This window comes from Apostichopus japonicus, chromosome 6 (genome assembly GCF_037975245.1).
Source record: "Apostichopus japonicus isolate 1M-3 chromosome 6, ASM3797524v1, whole genome shotgun sequence".
NCBI classification, from domain to species: domain Eukaryota; kingdom Metazoa; phylum Echinodermata; class Holothuroidea; order Aspidochirotida; family Stichopodidae; genus Apostichopus; species Apostichopus japonicus.
This window is the reverse complement of record NC_092566.1, coordinates 17,994,637-18,015,491: the sequence shown is the minus strand read 5'-3', so window position 1 is coordinate 18,015,491 and position 20,855 is coordinate 17,994,637. Positions and strand designations below refer to the sequence as shown.

The window sequence follows — 20,855 nt, the reverse complement described above, 5'->3', positions numbered from 1 at the left end:
AAATAAAACTAATATTGCATAGAATAGTATTGAGATTCTCCAGGATTGTTAATAATTTGAAATGTTTTTTTTGTGTCAGGGAAAATATTAAGTGATTTGTGTTTGAGTACATGAAATAACAGCAAGAAAGGATTGACCTATATAGATATATACTCAACTCATTGAAACAGATTTCTTTGTATATATGAAGTTTTCTTCTTCTTTCTTTTGCGAAAATATTTTGTTGACAGAACTTTTTGGTCTGAATGCCACCTCGGGAGAAGTCTATACAACGATGTCACTCGAGAAACAAAACGGTTCCTACTTGTTAGGGATTGAAGCAAGAGATGGTGGGGTTGTACCACCTCCACTTGGTTACACCATTGAAAACATGACAATATACATCGATGATGCTTCTAACGATCGACCTTACATCACTTATCCCGAGAGTGGAAATAAGAGCGGAATAAGCATCCCAGAGGTAAATGCTTCTATAAATTCATGTGTTTATAAATTGAGAGGGTGGTACTTCTTGTTTGCTGGTAACATTATTTTAATCTCTTTGAGCTATATTTGGCTCAAAATTAGACATCCCTCAATCTATAAAGGAGATCTTTGTCTTTATAATTTACAACTGTGGGCATGGTTGTTCATAAGAATAGCTGAATTATTAATTATTGTGCAAAATATTTCATTTATCAACTCCAATAAAAAAAAAATTAAAAAAAAAAAGGTCCAAAGCTGATGTTTGATGGTGCATCAAGGAATGATAATGACAAGATGCAACAGAAGGGTGTAAACAAAGTAAATAGTTGATTTAGTGGTGAGTTGGCAGTGATTCTTAAACTTACCTGTGGATGGACAGAGGAACAGAGCTATTAGCAATTTGCTGTACAGAAAAATACTGAAACACATTGCCGAAAAAGGTTGCACACTTAGCTGTCCACCAATGACAGTAGCTTATTACCTAATTTGCCTATGTGACAACCAATCATATTACAGGACTCGTACATCTACTCTCTACTAAATCAGTCAAAGACCAACTATGTTTGTTCATTCCTGGCGTGATATTTCTGAATGAAAACGTTTTCTGTTGGTACCCGATTTCTTCATTGTTATAAGTGTCGGCTGCCAATAGACATCAGTCCAGATCTTTTGGACATATTGTTTGTTTTTTTGTGTTGAAGTATGGAAATGATACCGTAGACCACACACGTTGCACTAAATATTCAAACGTGAGCGCAAAGTATTTTGCAAAGGGAAGCTTGTACCCATTACATGAAATTTGTGAGTCACTAATGTACGCTTTGTTTAGTGTATTGTGGTAACTACTTAGCCACTAGCAAAGTTCGAAATTCATTCCTGTGAAAGTTGGCGTTATATTATTCTTTACATTTTGTAAATGGCTTGCTATTTGATTTATTTTAAGAAAATAAAAGATCTGAATTTAGATTATAATATATGCAGGAGTGCACTAAAATAGGGTCAATAAACTTAACTGTTGTTTTAATATAAAATGTTATATTTAGCTTTGGCTAGCTAAAGTTCTGCATCCATTTAAACACTATTGTGTTCATAATTTATGAACAAATTGTCTGTTTGTGAGACTCAAATGTATAGGTTTTACATTTCAGATTAGCTTCTGGTGTTGTTCTTGCCCACCCACCCATCCACCTGCCTACCTATCTACCTACCCACCCACCTGCCTATCTACCTTCCCAGCAATCTACCTACCCACCTGCCGGCCTACCTATCTATCTACCTACCTACCACCTGACTATCTATCTACCCACCTACCTATCTACCTTTCCACCAATCTGCCTACCCACCTGCCTACCCACCTGCCCGTCTACTAACCCACCCACCTACCTATCGTACCTTCTTACCATACCTTGTGTGTTTTCAGATAATTATATGTAATTGTATGTGAAAATGTTTGTTTGATTATTGCAGTTCTATAACCTAACTGAGAAGATTTTCACAGCTGAGGCATTTGACTCTGATGCAGATGATGATGGAGAAATTGCATACAGATTTCTCGAAATTGGTGAAGACTGGAACAAATTTCATGTTGATAATATAACTGGAGACGTCTATTACATATTCGACCCACCAGACTGGTCCGAATTCCCAGAGTTTAATGTAAGTTCCAGTTTCAATATGCCTAACAATTATATTATTATTGTTGGATAATATCAGTTTATGTACATATGACGTCTATGTGGGATGATGTCAGCTTTGAACGTATGACATCTTTGTGGGATGATTTCAGTTACGTAGGTATGACATCTATGTGGGATGATGTCAGCTATGTACATATGATATCTCTGTGGGATGATGTCACCTATGTAGGTATAACATCTCTGTGGGATAATGTCAGTTCTGCTTAAGAGATATGTGGGATGATGTCAGCTATGTACGTATGACATCTATGTGGATGATGTCAGCTATGTACGTATGACATCTATGTGGGATGATGCCAGCTACAGTATCACATCTTTGTGGGTTGATTTCAGCTATGTACGTATGACATCTATGTGGGATGATGTCACTTTGTATGTATGACATCTATTTGGGATGATATCAGTTCATGTACATATGACAGCTATATTGGACGACGTCAGCTATGTACGTATGACAGCTATGTGGGATGATGTCACTTTGTATGTATGACATCTATTTGGGATGATATCAGTTCATGTACATATGACAGCTATATTGGACGACGTCAGCTATGTACGTATGACAGCTATGTGGTATGATGTCACTTTGTATGTATGACATCTATTTGGGATGATGTCAGTTCTGTATAACAGATATGTGGGATGATGATATTTGGTAGTAATAATTGTTCCCTTTCTTTATTTCTCAGCTTTACTTAGAGGCCTATAATTATCTCTCTGAGGTACAATACAGTGACACAGTTGATTTTACTATCAAAGTCATTGATAGTGATAACCATGACCCTGTCTTCTGGGATCCTGTGAGTTTAACATCCAAATGTTTTATAAAAATAAATATCATCACAATGGGTTTTTCAAATACATAACATCTATGAGCACAAATAATTAATTCAAGCAGCTTGACTGCAGCTATGATGTAATAATAATTGAGAGGTTTTTATATAATAAATGCCTTATAAAATCAATGTAGCCACAGGGATGATAAAAGCTGTGATGTCATGAGGCATAAATCATTATGTCAAGCAGCTTGACTGCAGCTATGATGTAGTACTTAAGAGCTTGTTATATAATAAATGCCTTATAAAATCAATGTAGCCACAGGGATGATAAAAGCTGTGATGTCATGAGGCATAAATCATTATGTCAAGCAGCTTGACTGCAGCTATGATGTAGTACTTAAGAGCTTGTTATATAATAAATGCCTTATAAAATCAATGTAGCCACAGGGATGATAAAAGCTGTGATGTCATGAGGCATGAATTACCATGATGAGTACAGTAAATTATCTGCCCCAAACTTCAGGTGTTGGGCAATAATTAATAGAACAAAGAATAAATTGGATTAGGATGAATTTAATGATTTTTGACATAATTCTCTCTATAAAGTCTACAGGTACAATAGTAAACACTCTCATTTATTTCACATAATTTATGTTTTGTTATGTACATTATTTAGTACTTTTATTATTCCTGCATTACTCGAGAGGTATAACTTATGTCGATATCTGTCGAAAGAACGACTGAATCATCAGTTTATCAATCCATTAATAACTGACCGGAGTTACATTTCTCTTTGAAGTCAAGCGATGAACCTGTTACTATTGAACCCATCCAAATGGAAGTAATTGAAGAAATTGAGGGCCCCACAAGGATTGGATTTGTATCAGCTACAGATATGGACGATGGCAACATCATTTATTACTATATTGTCGGTGAGTTTACTTTGACTGTCCTTGACACGTATGCAGATTCATTGAATTCCCCTGACACTCGTCTCTTTATTTGTATTCTTGAGTTTGAAATAACGACAAATATTTCTATGTTTTGATGAAAGTATCAAACCAATTGGAAGTTTCAGCTATTCCACATTGAAGAATCTTAATTATCATAGCTACTAACATTGCTTTATGCTTCATGGCAGATTCTTGCATTTGAAAATTATTTACCAAACACAACGATTGCATTTACTTGAAAATTAGGTTGCACTGGAACGAACTAAGACACCTTTCCAGAGTTGTTCACAAAACACAAGAAAGAAAGGCAACTTCTCAATGAATTTGTCTTATTCAATTCTTGACATTACATCACCAAGACACTTTTCATATGCAGTATTAATCAAATGTAAGAACAGGTAGGAAACTTTGTTTCCGTGCTTTCGTTACTTTAATTGGATCGAATGAGAGTTGACGTGTCAGCTAGCTAGATGACTTTAGTACCAAGTAGCGGGAAAAAATTTACAGAAATCTACTGAAATTATAGCTTTGTTATGACTTTCAAGGGTGAAAGGAAATATTATGAATGTTTATAGTTAAATTGTGCCGACAAAATTCTGTAAGTGTGTGTAATATTTCTCACATTTTCTCAAGACTTAAGAGTCTTATAAGGCTTATTAGAGGATTGGTTATATACCATGATATACCTTCAGTCTTGGCCAAGAGTATAATGCAACAAATGATTCCAACTTTTTCCAGTAATTTCTCCACCTTTGACCGAATCAAACAGTAAACTTTGGTCGGTGAAGCGGAGAGAGATCTCGTACAATAGATTGATTCATTATCCTGCATGAACTGGAGATAAAACTTCTCAATGTTTAGCCATACTTAGCCATAATTAAGCATTATATTACCTCTGTACAAATATCATTAGCTCGAAAAAAAGTCTTGTCGTTTGTGAGTTTTGCAGTTGTTCGACCTTGTTGCGATATTTTCAGCCATGATTCCAGACTAATCTATTAACCAGGGAGACTTGTAGACTTGTTTAAGTGCTCATATATAAGGCTTTTAAGGCATAGATATTTGATTTGCTTACTTTTACTCCAAAGAAACCTTGACCTCAGGTTGATTTCCTTCCTTCTTTACTCAACGGTCATATTTGCTTTCATTCTTTGTTCTCAGCGGGCAACGAAGACGACCTGTTTGAAATGAACAAAACGTCCGGTGAAATTTACACTTCAGAAAAATTAGACAGCGACTTAGCTACAAATGTTTATGAGCTTATCATCAAAGCGACAGAGGATGCAAACTACGCTGGGAGGAGAAAAAGAGCGACGTTAGACCCCCAGACCAACCCGTCTCTTGTAGCAGTCATTATTACGATTGTGGATAAGAACGACAACCCTCCGAGGTTTGCTAAAGACTTATACACTGCAGGTTAGTATGTATGAAATTGTTACAGCCTAGTAGGCCTAAAGAAAATTTTCTGATGTAAATTAAATGAATGGTCAATTGTTTATCCTTCGTATTCCTTTGTATCCTTCGTATTCTACACCTATGTACAGTAGCTATTTCTTTTGGTTACTTTTTTGATCTATGATAATTTAGAAATTGTAACGTCAATATACACACAATATGCAAAATGAAAGAACAGTAAAACTTGGATCATGACGTCTGGATATGAAAACAGATTTTGATATAAACAAAGTTATATCTCTTAGAGTAACAGATTTGCAATACTCTACGCCCTACTATACATTGGCATTAATTTTATTCTATCCTGTGAGGTTTTGGTAATTAGTTGTCAACCTTCAATGTCTGAAAATTCTGTGAGTGAATCGTAGACCGACTTTACCTACAAATGCGGGGATATTCAAAATTAGTGATATGCACGATCATTGATCTTTCTTCGAGGTCACGGGGTCAGACTTCCAACTGTGTAAGACAATGTGTTTGATCAATGAAAAAGAAAAGGATTCTCATTCTCTTGATATATCTCTGTATCATACATGTTGATTGTTATGATCTCTATTGAATATACACATGTATGATCAAATGAAGATAAGTAAAACATCCAAATCTCTCTGACGGTTGGGTACTAAGCCAATCTACTTTAGGTAATGAGCCAATGCACTTTCCTCCTCACAGAATTAAACCTAGTCCATGGAGGAGGATTTATGTTCATAGAAACATTCTTTTTTAGGAGCTAGTAGGAGCAGTGGCGGAGCTAGGGGTATTGGTCAGGGGGTCGAGAATGGTCTGTAGGGGCGCTTTCGACACTATCTAAGCGGATCGCCACCACAGGTTGGCGCAGAGCGTACAGAAATTTTTTGAGTTAAGATATTCCCTAGATTGCCGGAAATGACCCTTTCCAGGCCTTGCTAATTTGCAGATAAACGAAGAATAAATAGGTGTCATCGCAAAAAAATGTGACAAATGTCAATAGGTAGATGAGAGCGCAATAAAAAAGTCAATAATCGGGAATAAGTAAAAAGTGGTTAAAAGCTGAAAAGGGCGCCAGCAGTCCATTTGAGTCCGTCAGGGGGGGCGTCAGCCCCCCCCCCCCTTGACTGTATGGACGCTCCGCCACTGAGTAGGAGTCCAAACAAATGATGCTCTTAATTTTGCATTCTGTCTCTCTCTCTCATTCTGTGTGTTTGTTTGTAGCGGTGGTTTATACGACCGGAATTGAAGTTTTTGTAACTCAGGTTGAAGCAGATGATAAGGACAAGGATCCAGGCAACACTATAAAGAGGCACAGAATAGAGGAACAGAAGCAACTCGACCTATGTAATAACCAATTAGCTTTCTTCTACCATCATGAATATTCACAAGGGTGCACAGAATAGAGAAACATACCCGTCTCAATCTACTAAGTACTTTAAGTGTTATGATCTTTCCATCCATTAATCACAGTTAGCCAATTAATTCATTTAAATGGTAGGCCTATATAAGATAGGAATATGCATAATTTCCATGGGCAGACAAATGCTTTTCTGTGGCGTATATCTTGCACAAACATGAAAACATAATACAATGGCTACTTACTGGTAAAGATGTTGTGTGATTGGGTGATTCCATTATGAATATTCATAGCTTTGTTTCCTGGGTATGTTGCGAGGTTGTATTTCAACATAACCATTATAGCATATTGCATTTATATATGTGAATGTCTTCCAAGGGTGCTCTGTTGTTTATATATGATGGTATAAGAACTTGTTGTGGAAGCATGAGTTATTATAACTTATAAACAATAGATTATAACATTACCAATTAGGCCTGTGCTGAGGAGCTAGCTCATCATCACCAATTTAGCTTTAAAGGAACATTCCAGAGACTTAGCATACTTTAAAACCACATATCTTGAACACAGGAATACCTACTTGTGAGGTACCACTGATTTTTAATTCTTTTTTATTCATCTTGTAGCAAAAAAAGTCGTAGCCAACAGTGATGCATTTACCATAATGGAGGAAACAGGTGAAATATTCACTAATACCGTATTCCTGGGACTTGAAAATGGTATTTATTTCGATCTGACCATCTCAGTGACTGACCCGACTACAAATGACCCTGAGTACAACGACCAAACAGAACTCCTGGTACGTTAACATATATTCAAATTCATTTCATTCTTATACTCATTGTCTCTCAGTTTCCTTAATAGATTAAAATTATAACTTGTTTCTTCCCCACAAGCATAACATTATTTTGACATGACTTTGCCAGGAATACATTTGGGCACAAATGAGCTTCTTTTTTTTCCAGCCAGGATAAATGTTTTGGAGAAAGATGTTTCTAGGGGAATGCAAATGTATCCTGGGATAAATAGAGCTTTTCCAAGAAAATATTTCTTGGAAATATATTCCCATGAAAATATTTCTTGTGAATATATTTCCTTGAAATACTGTTTCCAAAATTACAGCTTAGTGGAACTAGGAAAGTTTTTTTTTTGTTATTGCTATCATTAAGAATGATACCTGTGAAATCTGTAAACTAGTGTATATCTAATGATATAATTATTACGCCCCACCACCCCCTCCCCACCCCCTAAAGAAACTATTGTGCTAAATATTATTTTTTTACTTCATATTACTACTGACAATATTATAGAAAGGTATCATATTGAACCATTAATAGGGAGTAAACGTTAGGATGTCTGTCGAGATAACTCAATGTTTGTTTTATTTTTTTAATTTTAGGTCGCTAAATTGCATTAAGGAACATCAAAATTAAGTCAGACAATAAAGTTGTTCTCAATTTTAAATTGCATAAACAAGCTGCACGTGTGTGATATTATGTGTCCTGCACTATTTGACACTTAAGGGTTAACAATGCAACCAACTACTTGTAAACACAAAGTTCTCTTTGTAAAAGAAAAATAAGAAGAGAAGTTAGAACTCTAAAATGGCAGAATTTGAATACTTTGCACAAGGTGAAAACTTTTTTGTGATTTCCTTCTCAGATTTATGTAATTGCAGAGAACCAGCAGCTAAATGTCCACACTCTAGTTGATGCAGAAATGACACGTGAACATTCTCCAAAGCTAGGAAGGTAAAAGTTATAAATCTTTATGCTTCTATCAGGTTATTAATAGTACTGTGTTTTATCAATAACTTGATTTCTTGTATTGATATAATAATGAATGGTCATCAAAGTGATGTATTGTTAGTGATATGAAATTTATTCTACATATTTACCAATTTTTTATTTCATCAATTTATTGCTAATATGATGGTTATTTTAATTAATTAATTAATTACTTTGATAAATAGGGCTGGAGTGATTTGCCCATAGAATGTGCAAAATTGCTAACAGCATTCAGTATTGGTTAATAATATCTGTATAAATTCATTGAAACAAGTTTCTGAACACATACGTTAACCAGCAGTACAATTAAAATGACATTGTTCTCATTTGATTTTAAAGTCAAAAGCATGTTATTACTATAAAACAATTAGAGAATTGGAGTTCCAAGTAAAAACTCCAAGAAAAGCAGGCTTTTAATTTGGAAACTTCTGCCAATTTAAGGGGATTAAAATTTGAATGTATGACACACTAGATGTCCTTGAACTCTCAAAGCTAGGAATGTTCGTCTAATCACAGTCACTGATACTTCATAAATAAGGTATCGGAGAAACCAAGTTAGCATGATACCAGTACTCACTCTTAGTTTGAGATTAGCCATTCTGGTTGTCTCTGTTGGATACAAATATTGGACGTCTCGATTGTTTTGTCCGACAGTGAATTTGAAAACATCTTTACGGAGGCCGAGGGAGGGGTATACAGCGTGGATTTTGACAGAATATCGACTTACACTTTTGAGACTGGAGATGTCAACGTTAACCAGTAAGTAGCTTGTGGTGTCCAACTCCTTCCTTCCTTCAAATATTATTCTTTGTTTTATCCAAGATTCTACCCAATATGTCAGGTGCTTCCCCAGAGTGTTGTGTGTGTATATATCATTGTTTGGGAGTAGAACTTAATAGGGGTTTTGTCTTTGGGGGGTGGGGGAGATAAATTGCTGCTGCCATGTGGAGGGATTGGCTCTATGTTTGACAGGTTATCATTAACCAGGGTGAAGATAAATCCTCAATATTACTATTGTAGCAGATATTTCAAAAAAAATCATCACAGTACATTTATTAATTATCAAACATTTGTTCTTTTAGGTATTTTATACCTATCTTTCTTGATTTTTCTTGCTTTACAGAACTGAAGCTCTTTTTCATGTGGTGAATCTTACAGACAATGTTAATGTTGTAGTCCCATCAAAGGAAGTACTTTAGTAAGCAGAGTCATATTGCTTTTCTATTTTGACATGTAGAAGCAACTCCATTAATAGCAGACTTCTGAAAGCTTGTTCACATTTGAGAACACAATATGAGGATGTCACCAGTTACATGTTCTACTAACGTTAGCTGTAGGCCTAGCATACGTTGACATTTCTAAAGTTAATAGTATTAGACCTGTGTATGCTAAATGATATGCATTTGTAGTTGCACTCGATATCCGGTATTAATGGTACTCATGCAGTTGTACTGGTACTCATGCAGTTGTACTGGTACTCATGCAGTTGTACTGGTACTCATGCAGTTGTACTGGTACTCATGCTGTTGTACTGGTACTCATGCAGTTGTACTGGTACTCATGCTGTTGTACTGGTACTCATGTCATTTTACTGGTATTCATGCAGTTGTACTGGTACTCATGCAGTTGTACTGGTACTCATGCAGTTGTACTGGTACTCATGCAGTTGTACTGGTACACATGGTGTTGTACTGGTACACATGCAGTTGTACTGGTACTCATGCAGTTGTACTGGTACTCATGCAGTTGTACTGGTACTCATGCAGTTGTACTGGTACTCATGCTGTTGTACTGGTACTCATGTCATTTTACTGGTATTCATGCAGTTGTACTGGTACTCATGCAGTTGTACTGGTACTCATGCAGTTGTACTGGTACTCATGCAGTTGTACTGGTACTCATGCAGTTGTACTGGTACTCATGCTGTTGTACTGGTACTCATGTCATTTTACTGGTATTCATGCAGTTGTACTGGTACTCATGCAGTTGTACTGGTACTCATGCAGTTGTACTGGTACTCATGCAGTTGTACTGGTACACATGGTGTTGTACTGGTACACATGCAGTTGTACTGGTACTCATGCAGTTGTACTGGTACTCATGCAGTTGTACTGGTACTCATGCAGTTGTACTGGTACTCATGCTGTTGTACTGGTACTCATGCAGTTGTACTGGTACTCATGCAGTTGTACTGGTACTCATGTCATTTTACTGGTACTCATGCAGTTGTACTGGTACACATGGTGTTGTACTGGTACACATGCAGTTGTACTGGTACTCATGCAGTTGTACTGGTACTCATGCTGTTGTACTGGTACTCATGCTGTTGTACTGGTACTCATGCTGTTGTACTGGTACTCATGTCATTTTACTGGTACTCATGGTGTTGTACTGGTACTCAATTCAGTTGTACTGGTACTCATGCAGTTGTACTGGTACTCATTCAGTTGTACTGGTACTCATGCAGTTGTACTGGTATTCATGCTGTTGTACTGGTACTCATGCAGTTGTACTGGTATTCATGCTGTTGTACTGGTACTCATGCAGTTTTACTGGTACACATGCTGTTGTACTGGTACTCATGCAGTTGTACTGGTACTCATGCAGTTGTACTGGTACTCATGCTGTTGTACTGGTACTCATGCAGTTGTACTGGTACTCAGGCTGTTTTATTGGTACTCATGCAGTTGTACTGGTACTCATGCAGTTGTACTGGTACTCATGCAGTTGTACTGGTACTCATGCAGTTGTACTGGTACTCATGCAGTTGTACTTTTACTCATGCAATTGTACTGGTACTCATGCAGTTGTACTTTTACTCATGCAGTTGTACTGGTATTCATGCTGTTGTATTGGTACTCATGCAGTTGTACTGGTACACATGCTGTTGTACTGGTACTCATGCAGTTGTACTGGTACTCATGCAGTTGTTCTGGTACTCATGCAGTTGTTCTGGTACTCATGCAGTTGTACTGGTACTCATGCTGTTGTACTGGTACTCATGCAGTTGTACTGGTACTCATGCAGTTGTTCTGGTACTCATGCAGTTGTTCTGGTACTCATGCAGTTGTTCTGGTACTCATGCAGTTGTACTGGTACTCATGCAGTTGTACTTTTACTCATGCAATTGTACTGGTACTCATGCAGTTGTACTTTTACTCATGCGATTGTACTGGTACTCAACTCAGTTGTGCAGTACTATATGATCTTCTGAGTACATTACTACTTACAGTTCAAATTAATAATTGAAGGCCGTGCTATGGTTCCCCACAAGATATTTGTTGGCTACCTGTGCCAGCCTCTGTTTTTATAAATCAATACATTCCTTTAGTAACTCTCTCCCCTTTTCTTTCCTTTGACTTGACCAGCATCCTGGATCACTCACCAGACCATATAGATACTGTCAGGGATAAGTTTGATGTTGAGAGCATCCTTGTAAGTTTGCAATTTATCCAACTACTACTGACAGTAGCTTACTTTCTTATCTCTATAATCTTATGTTGTTGTAAGATGGCACCTTGAGTTGTTAACAATACTAGTTAAGAAAGGGTTTCCTTCTTCTGTACACTCTCTCACAGATCTCTCTCAGACAAAATTGGAGTTCACTTCCAAGTTACGACAGAAGAATTCTTTCGTTAAAATAACTTTCTGTACATGTTAAATCGCCCCGGGCAGTGCAATCACCCTTTGAATGAATATATTAGGTGATTTTACTGTAAATATTATTAAAAGAGCACTCCATGAATGAATGTGTTGCAAGCGTGTTGATAGCATTTGCTGAAGATGGAGTCATATGGCATCTCATGAATGATTGTGTGATATATTTATAGCTTTCAATGGTGATGAGGAGCAATACTGTAACTCACACACAGAGGAACACCCTTACTTAAGGAAAGTTGATGACTAAAAAACGTCATGATTAATTAAATCATTGTAATGAGCTATTGTTAAACTGTTCGATTGTTTATGCCTATCATATACACAACTCTTCCACTGTTTGCTTGTGTATATTTTCTCTATTTATTCTGTTTCTGCATTTCTCTCATCTTTTATATCACTGTAGCTGGCCGTGGCCTCAGTATCTCAGCCTCCTCTGACCTCCTTCCAGCTGGCTTTAATTATTCTCTCAGGAGTATTTCTCTTCATCCTCATCTTAGCCATCATAGCATTTGTATTCTTTCAGAATCAGTAAGTCGTGGCTCAGATTTGAAACTGTTTGGAAATTTGGTCATCGATACATGTAGGCAATTTTTACCATTAAATCTATACGTACATATATATATATTTAAATAGGGAGCATTTCTCATATTTACTTTGATTGCAGTCCGTGGAAATTTCTTTAAGATTATATGCTTATTTTGTCAACAATGGAATTATATAATTTGGGAGTAATTAAAGTATAATGATCTTGTTTGAATTTTCCAGTCAATGTTTGGTGTAATAGAGTGGTATTCATTAGTGTTTCTCGTTGTCTTGTTTTCGTTTGACAGAAATACAAAGATACTTGCTGCTTATGGGCTCAACGTCGCCGATTATAAAACACAGAAAGATGATACGGCTTTTACCAACGAAAGGTATGTGTCCTTTGTTTATTGGCTACATTTTAAAGAATATTTCAGGTAGAAGTTTTATAAGTGTCAGGTATGGTTTGATGCAACAAATTGGAAACTTGGAAGTGCTGGTAATGTTTCTATACCTCAGTGTACTCTCTGGCTTTCAAGATATTCAACATTAAAATATCTTTAAGTGGCTGGAGTGCTCCTTTAAGATGAAAAAAATAGCAGATGAAAAGTCCTTGTCAGCTCCAGGTCTAAATCTTATAAGGTTAACCCATTGCTTTGTGAGGTCTAAGATTATAAACACACAAAGTGTAATGGTCTACTACATACTTGACATTTACTTTGTGGAGGTTTGCAGCCTTATGTTTATTAGCAGCTTATATAGTTCTGTGTATGACTTTTGCCAATAAAATTGTAAGAACTGACTTTAAGATGAATTGTCAGACCTCCATTCCAATATTGGTAAATGATAACTTAAGTTAAGAGTCTTGCCTTGTTGATCCACATATTCAGTTGAGATTAGAAACTGGCAGTGTTTAACGTGTCGTTTTCTAATATTCCGTTTAAAACTTATTCAGTAGCGATGATGATCCAAACTATGAAGACCCCCCCATCTACCCTCAAGGGTGAGTTAAACTTTTGTTAATTGAACTTTGCAATAATTGAAGGTTTTCTACATTTCAAGTGCTAGCTATATTTGACTGTTTATAATATTCCAGCTGGCCATCGTCGTTGTAATGGAGGGCCACATATCTGAATCTATACATTAGGTTATGTTGCATTACAAAATGGAAAGTGTTATAAGGCATCACTATAATTTAGTGTAGCCCATCATGTAGCCTACTATTCATACACAAACATATGACATTAACTGTACAGACAAGATGTAACAATAATTGTCATGTTTAGGTGTTGTTAGCAAGCTAGGTCATATATTATAGAATTTGAATTAATCCACATCGCTATGGGCTAAGTATCAGAAATGAAAACTTCTTATAAAGCATCGATTTATTGTTGCCTGGCCATCGGTGTACTTCATCCAAAAACATGTGGTTAAACCGAACATCCATGATATGGCAATAATTGTGATTTTTAGGTGTTGTTAGGTCATATTTATTAGAATTTGAATTTACCCATGATGCTTTATGTTAGAATGAAAGCTTTGAATTAAGCATCAGTCTCTGTTGATGTTGCTTGGCCATGGTTGTACTGCATCCAAAAACATCTGTAATTAAACTGAACAGCCATGATATAATTAATGTGTAGTTTAAGGCATTGTTGGAATATTAATGATACTCCACATACGTAACATATGAGTTTATAGCTCAACATGATTTAAAAAAGTGGCTGGATTAACGAGTTGGTCTGCAAAATGTTGAAACTTATGTAACCTTTGAAAAAAGCCAAACAAATAATTTTCTATTAGTAGAGTGATTGCTCTGAAGGTAAGTTACCCCACGTCAACATTGAAAATGATCTACAGACTGTACACTAAAATGCCTCAATTCAAATCAAATGGAAAACAGTCAATGAAGAATTGGTTTTGAAATTCACAATTAATGCTGATTTGCAGTAATTATTGTTATTTTCTTCTGTATGAAAAGGAAATCAGTAGTTGTAGATATACTGGTACTGCAAGAACTGTGATCTAAAATAATAGGCATTTGTTCAGTTAATCATTGTTATATTATTTCATAACAGCAAAACTTCATATGAAAACCCATCTTACCAACCAGAGTGAGTATATATGTTCTACTTATAGTTTCAATCAAAGTTTTTCTTGATTATCTGCTTCCAACACAGCCTTTAACCATTTACCTTGGCTCCCAATCCTTAATTTTCAGTTTTAATACAATTCAGTTACACATTAAGTTTCTTTTCAAATTTTATTTCAATTTTAATTCAAACAATTATAAAAACCAATCAAGACCAAAAGAAAATTCATTATAGAATGTGTTGAGAACCTTGATATTGACAGAAAAAGTATTATTAGTTTTATAATTTTTATTATTATTGGTCAGAACAATCCTTTAGAAAACTTTAGAAGTTTGTTTCCTAAAAAATACCTGGGTCTAGCTAGAATCTTCACAAGGCTTGTAAATGCTAGCCATTCAACATGATTGCCAGTTCCGAACACTGCAACAGCATCGGGTTTTCCCAACAGGTGCATTTATGTGTTCATTGGTTTGTTTGTCTTCAGAGATGGAGATGTAGACCGTGCTTCTGAGGCATCGAGCCAAGAGAACGTGATGGATATAGATGATGAAGACGAATATGAGGAGCCGCCCGAAGTAGCGAGGAATTCAAAGATGCTAGATGACCTATTGACTCAACAAAACATTGGTTTTGAGCCGGAGATTACAGACGTTTGATCACCTTCTGATTCACTCTTTCTTCACAGACACATATCGATTCCTTCAACACTGCAAAATGCACCTACTTCACCATTGAAGCAAAGTTAGCTCCTTGCATGTACAATCCATTCACACTTTGATAAACTTTTGGTGTGGATAAGGTGCAATCTGTTCAAAGCTCTGGTATGGCTGTTCCACTCTTTGCATAGGGGTTTTATGTTATTGCTCATGAGAGGTGTGAAATCATTGAAAGACTAGTTTACAGGTATTAATATTGCATGGTAATATTGTAGCAAACCTGCACAGGGAGATATACTGACTTTAGAATTCAATGGATGGAGACAAGTCAACATAAACATGACAAAGTAAAGCTCTTTGTTATTTAGAACCAGTGAAACAGCAAACCCCCCCCCCCTTCATATATACTATAGTTATTTACTGTGCAAACAACACTGTGACATGGATTCAGAACTTCAATTTGAAATGATCAAGTCCTAAATTTTTGAAATCCTGTAAATAGTTTAGTGAAAAAAGGTAAAAATGGAATGCAAACTTGCCTTAGTTAGTTATATTCTGTAATATTTAGAAACCCCATTCTTGGAGGTTTTTGCATTGAATGATCCCTTATTTGGTAAATTTCCCAAGTCTAATTGTTGCTAACTTGTGTACAAAGCAAACAGGTGCACAATTAATTTAAAATTCTGTTGATCTTACAAGGCGTGTCATTGGACATTCAAATAGACCATCCTTAGTTTTGTACAATCACTTTTGAATTTTAGAGGAGTAGAAGGGGAAGAATATTAGGTCTGAGCAGCTTGAAAGTAGATGGTGGTTGACAACATGAGTTATTAACTATTATTTACAGTCAGGATGAAGTCAATCGACTGAATGCATGCTAGGATATGGCAAAGAAAGAATGGCTTCAACAGTAAACCACAGAACAGTTTGAATGATGTGTGCATTTGCAGGCATTTTGCAATACCTAAGAGCGTTTAGGAATAGATATGTGTCAGTCCTTTTTCTTCCCTTTTCTTAAAGAGGTAACATGTTAAAAGACAGTGCAACAATAGTTTTAAAGCAATTTATTACTGTCACATTGGTTTATCAAAGACCTCTACATTTTTTGCACATTTTGTATGTTACTCAAGAGTACACAAGCTCCATGTGATTTAAATTAATGTTTTGCTGTAAAATTCTAAATTTTGGAAGCGGATCATAACATAAGGATTAAATAAGCTAAGAGCAAGGTGGTCCTTGTCAAAAATGTACATATAAAGTTAAAACAAGGCTGATTTAATTTCATGAACATATGAAGTAAGATTCTAATACTATATTTTTATTATTAATATCATTTAAATCATTATTTTGAATATAAATGCAATATTTTTGCAAACATCACAAAGTTTGAGGTCCTTCATGTGTAAACAGCGCAAATGACCTATTATACAAAAAGTATGTGGTGAAGATTACCCATTGTTGTTAAACAATGCTTATTGTGAAATAGTTTGGTTGAATAATCAACACTTCATTGGTTTTCTTGATAGTGTTTGCTTGCATTTTATTAATGTTTACTGTTACTTTGCATAACTAAAGAAAATTCTAAAACTTCACAAGTCAGTTATCAGCTATGATAGGAAAATCATGTAGATTAATTGTATCAATCTGAGCAATATATGAGGAAAATGGTATTTGATGTAGTTAGCTACTGTAAGAACCACTAAGTGCATCGCACTGCATTGCTTCCCTTGCCTTAGTAGTACTTTAGTTAATATCTCAGAGACTACATTTTTGAGTTACTAAAGAAACTTTTCCATTCGGCTTGAAACCTAAAGGCAGTATTTTGTGCTATGCTGTATGTTGCGAACAAATTTTATTACACAATCAAAAAAATCATGGCCTCTCATACTGTAGTTTCTTGCTGACTGCTAAATAAATGTAACAAATGTCAGATTAGCAGAACAGACCAAAAAAAGAAGGGAAGGCCGTTTGACATTTATCCTTTGTTAAAAACATAAAAATACAAGATATACTGAAACTGATTGTTTCTCAGAATCTTCCCAAACTGTATAAGTCTCAGAACTTAATTTTAATTGTAAATAATGTTCAAATACATTAGATGTCAAATTACGTAAAGGTTGGCTGTAAAATTTTGGAACCTAACATCATATACTTTATATTGCTTGCTGCTTTTCTATACATACCATGCTATGACTCTTTAAAACTATGTTGAAATTTAAAATGCTTGATTCCCTCACCTAATTTCTTCTGTTCATGCTACTTTACAAGGTGAAATAATTATTAAGAAAAAGTTTTAGATGTTTTGGTGCAATTTTTGTAACACGCAATAGATATTGATGAGTGAAAATGTTCGGAATACCTAGGATTTATGGAGTGCAGTCATGTTATAAATATAACTAGGTTAATAAAGCCATGTTTATTTGCTGTTTAAACTTGCCATTGACTTTCAATTTACCAAATGCCCGAACTGTATTACAATTGAAATAAATAAATATGATGAACCATTTAAAAGTACAAAACTTATATTTTCTTAAAATTCTTTCGTTGAAGCAAATTTTGGTATGAAGGTTTTTCTATTTCTTTTCTCTTTTACACACAGTAGGCTAATTGCCAAGATTGTGACACTAAATAATTAGATTGTTGTCAAATGAATGAAAGGAGTTGAGAAGACCCTGTGAACGTAAAGAACTATTTTAATTACGTGGCCACGATTCAAGAAACATCAAGATACAGTATGATAGTTCCTATGGATGACTATAGTTGACGAAAGTGTAATAATTTTAATATTTGTCTTAACTTTACAAACTTCAACTTTTTTGTGCAGTCAGGCTGGCATGGTCAGACTGAGCTGCAATGAATCCCAGATTAAAGGCAAACCAAGTGAAGTCACAAGAAATAGGGTTTATTTACAGTAATGTTGGTTCAAGATAGATCTGGAACTTTTAGGAATGAAAAATATCTACAAAAGTGAATTTACCACTTTATCCTCATGAGGACTTTCTGTTAAATTGAACTTGAAACATAAGTGGGTGTAATTGGCAAATGTGAAAATTTGAATTGTTTTGAAACAATATAAAAACTCACATTTTAAAGTGCTCTATCTTATTAGATTGACACGTGTTTAATTTAAGTTATATTCCAATATTTTGCAATCATTCCATTAAGTTCTCTTTAATGTGACACATGAAGGTGAATCTTCTTGCACATATTAAAAGTTACGAATGTTGTGTCCTGCATATTTCACGGCTAAGGAACATTGCGCCCTGCACAAGTTCAAAGCTAAGGATGTTGTGTTTATTGGTCATTGATCATCAGAAGGCTTTGTTGACTGCTTCCAAAGCTTCATGACAGAGTTGGTCTAATTGTCCATCACCTCCTACATGAGAAAACAAAATAAGCAAATAAAATAACAATTTATGGCTAGTAAACATCAGTCAATAGCATTTTGTTTCCACTAGTAGCTCTGTTGTCTCTGAAGGAATGAATTCCTATGATTCAGTTCTTGGAAACTTACAGTTTCAAAGAGATGATAACCAACAGCATCTTTGAATTCAGTCTGCTAAAGTTCTAATTTGTAAACCTGTCACATTTTCCCTCTATCATTCTGTAATTTCCTTCCACATAGAAGTTCACTGTTTAGAGTTTGGCATAAAACCTCAGTTTATATCCAAGTGTAGGCCCTATATTACAATTTACTTCTCAAGATGTAAGTTCCAAATTTTACAGAACTTTCAATCTTAACATATATTATGCTAAGACTTGATGTGAAAGGCACATGACTGTAAAGTGTTTGAACTTACAGGCAACAATGTGTTTTATGCAAAACTGATGAACCTTGCAACATGGACGTGGTTCATTTCTGTCTCGTTTGTATTTTAAAGTTTAATTCAAAGTGCAAAAGTATTATTCATAATTCATATCATTTAGGGATATCCTGATCACATTGAGTGAAAATTTTGTGTTTACTATCAGTTACAAATGGCGTGGCCGACAGCCTGATTTTCATTCCACACCAACTTGGCCCACAATTGCAAATCATTTGTTTCCTTCCTGGAGCTAGGCCTGACAAGGTATTGAACAAGTATGCAAGTACTAGGATGTACACTTACCAAATTCAAGTTTTCTTATGTCACATTTGTAGACAGTCTCTCCGTTGACAACAACTACTACATCATGCCAGTCATCAGATGGCTCTAGATCCACAGTGTGTCCATTTTCCTTTAAAAGCACTGTAAACATTAAAATATGGCATGCTTGAAGAGTATATCCCAAACAAATTCCTTTGTCATTAAATGTCCCACTTAATTCAGGATAAGTAACTTTAAACTAATGTTAAACAGTATTTACAGTATTGCATGGTGGGTTCGTAATTGAAGCACTTAAGGATTTGATAAACGATATCATCTATTTAAGGAAAACCCCAAAGTACTCACTTGTATGCAGGTTTTCAGATGTGTAGTACTGTACCATAGAAATAAAATGACCCCAAAATATTTTTTCTTATGTTCCCACAAAACGTACTGTTGAGAAGAACCAAACCCGAAGACGTCTGCCTTGTCAAATCCGTTCATACCCCGTAATTGACACATTTGTCCATAATCTTACAGTGAAGCTATAATGTAACAATTTACAAAAAAATAATGTATGAAGTATGCATACCTAGATGTAGCAGACGGATCGTTATAACAGTAGCTAAGCTTGAGGTAATTTTTGTTATTTTTGAGAGTAAAGTTTCCACTGAAGGGAAAGATACTTGCAACATTGGGGAGTGTGTATTAAGGCTTTTAAAATTAACCAAACTTTCATCGGCACATACCTGACAAAGTTTCATATTCGTGAAATACGTACAGTATCTCTGCTAAGGTACAAAATGGTATGATTGCCTGCAGTATGGGTTACCCCGGTGATATCTAGGAATATATAGGGGTGCGTCAATTACGAAGCCTAAGCTATAACAGCCTCAGGTAAGCCTATACTGTAGCAGGCCAGCATACTTGACGCATGTGGCCGATATTACTTACTATACGTTACAATATATCTCGGTTCCTACCTTGCAAACCTTCTAGTCTATGTGTCCTGTGTTCTACTGTTCCACAACTGCGGTATGGTCCAAAACGGATTGTGACCTTCGCGCTTTCAGGCATACTGCGTTACAAACTACGACAGTTAAGCTAACGTTACAATTTACGGTGTACCTTCCACACGTAAGGTTAGGAATATAGTACCGTAGCCAAGTGACGTTTTGGTGTTCTGTAAATTGGATGCAAAAAAAATACACTTGACGTTGCTTCAAACGATAACGTGTTTTGTTAATTATCACAAGAATAGGTTCGACCTTAATTTTTTGACGCAAGTGGGTCTGGTAGTGAAGTCTGTTCCTTGCCAAGTTAGGGTACGTCCAAAATTGTGTGTGTTGCCTGGTTACCAAATTTCACACTCGAAGTGTTTGCTCGAGGTAAAA

The 20,855-nt window shown here is 35.6% G+C and overlaps 2 protein-coding genes across 4 annotated transcripts in view; one reads left to right on the top strand and one right to left on the bottom strand.

Annotated features, from left to right (window-relative positions):
• The window catches only part of LOC139969192 (cadherin-87A-like), a 47,278-nt gene extending 29,365 nt beyond the window's left edge, over nucleotides 1–17,913 (top strand). For 2 of the 3 annotated variants that reach the window (XM_071974067.1, XM_071974065.1), the window contains 16 exons: nucleotides 231–460; nucleotides 1,933–2,121; nucleotides 2,852–2,962; nucleotides 3,741–3,873; nucleotides 5,056–5,310; nucleotides 6,541–6,663; nucleotides 7,303–7,475; nucleotides 8,339–8,427; nucleotides 9,118–9,222; nucleotides 9,587–9,661; nucleotides 11,832–11,898; nucleotides 12,527–12,651; nucleotides 12,954–13,037; nucleotides 13,601–13,648; nucleotides 14,724–14,759; nucleotides 15,223–17,913. In XM_071974067.1, coding sequence (XP_071830168.1) covers nucleotides 231–460; nucleotides 1,933–2,121; nucleotides 2,852–2,962; nucleotides 3,741–3,873; nucleotides 5,056–5,310; nucleotides 6,541–6,663; nucleotides 7,303–7,475; nucleotides 8,339–8,427; nucleotides 9,118–9,222; nucleotides 9,587–9,661; nucleotides 11,832–11,898; nucleotides 12,527–12,651; nucleotides 12,954–13,037; nucleotides 13,601–13,648; nucleotides 14,724–14,759; nucleotides 15,223–15,394 — 2,015 coding nt within the window. In that variant the 3' untranslated portion in view covers nucleotides 15,395–17,913. The remainder of the gene's footprint in view (nucleotides 1–230; nucleotides 461–1,932; nucleotides 2,122–2,851; nucleotides 2,963–3,740; nucleotides 3,874–5,055; nucleotides 5,311–6,540; nucleotides 6,664–7,302; nucleotides 7,476–8,338; nucleotides 8,428–9,117; nucleotides 9,223–9,586; nucleotides 9,662–11,831; nucleotides 11,899–12,526; nucleotides 12,652–12,953; nucleotides 13,038–13,600; nucleotides 13,649–14,723; nucleotides 14,760–15,222) is intronic. The other variant, XM_071974066.1, reaches the window with a different exon arrangement.
• Nucleotides 17,914–18,280: 367 nt separating this feature from the next.
• LOC139969195 (UPF0728 protein-like) lies at nucleotides 18,281–20,836 on the bottom strand. The gene is made up of 3 exons (XM_071974077.1): nucleotides 20,445–20,836; nucleotides 19,504–19,623; nucleotides 18,281–18,770 (listed from the first exon to the last, which is right to left on the bottom strand). Exons 1-3 carry the CDS (start codon nucleotides 20,536–20,538, stop codon nucleotides 18,706–18,708), a joined length of 279 nt encoding a protein of 92 aa, XP_071830178.1. The 5' UTR covers nucleotides 20,539–20,836; the 3' UTR covers nucleotides 18,281–18,705.
• Nucleotides 20,837–20,855: the final 19 nt, after the last annotated feature.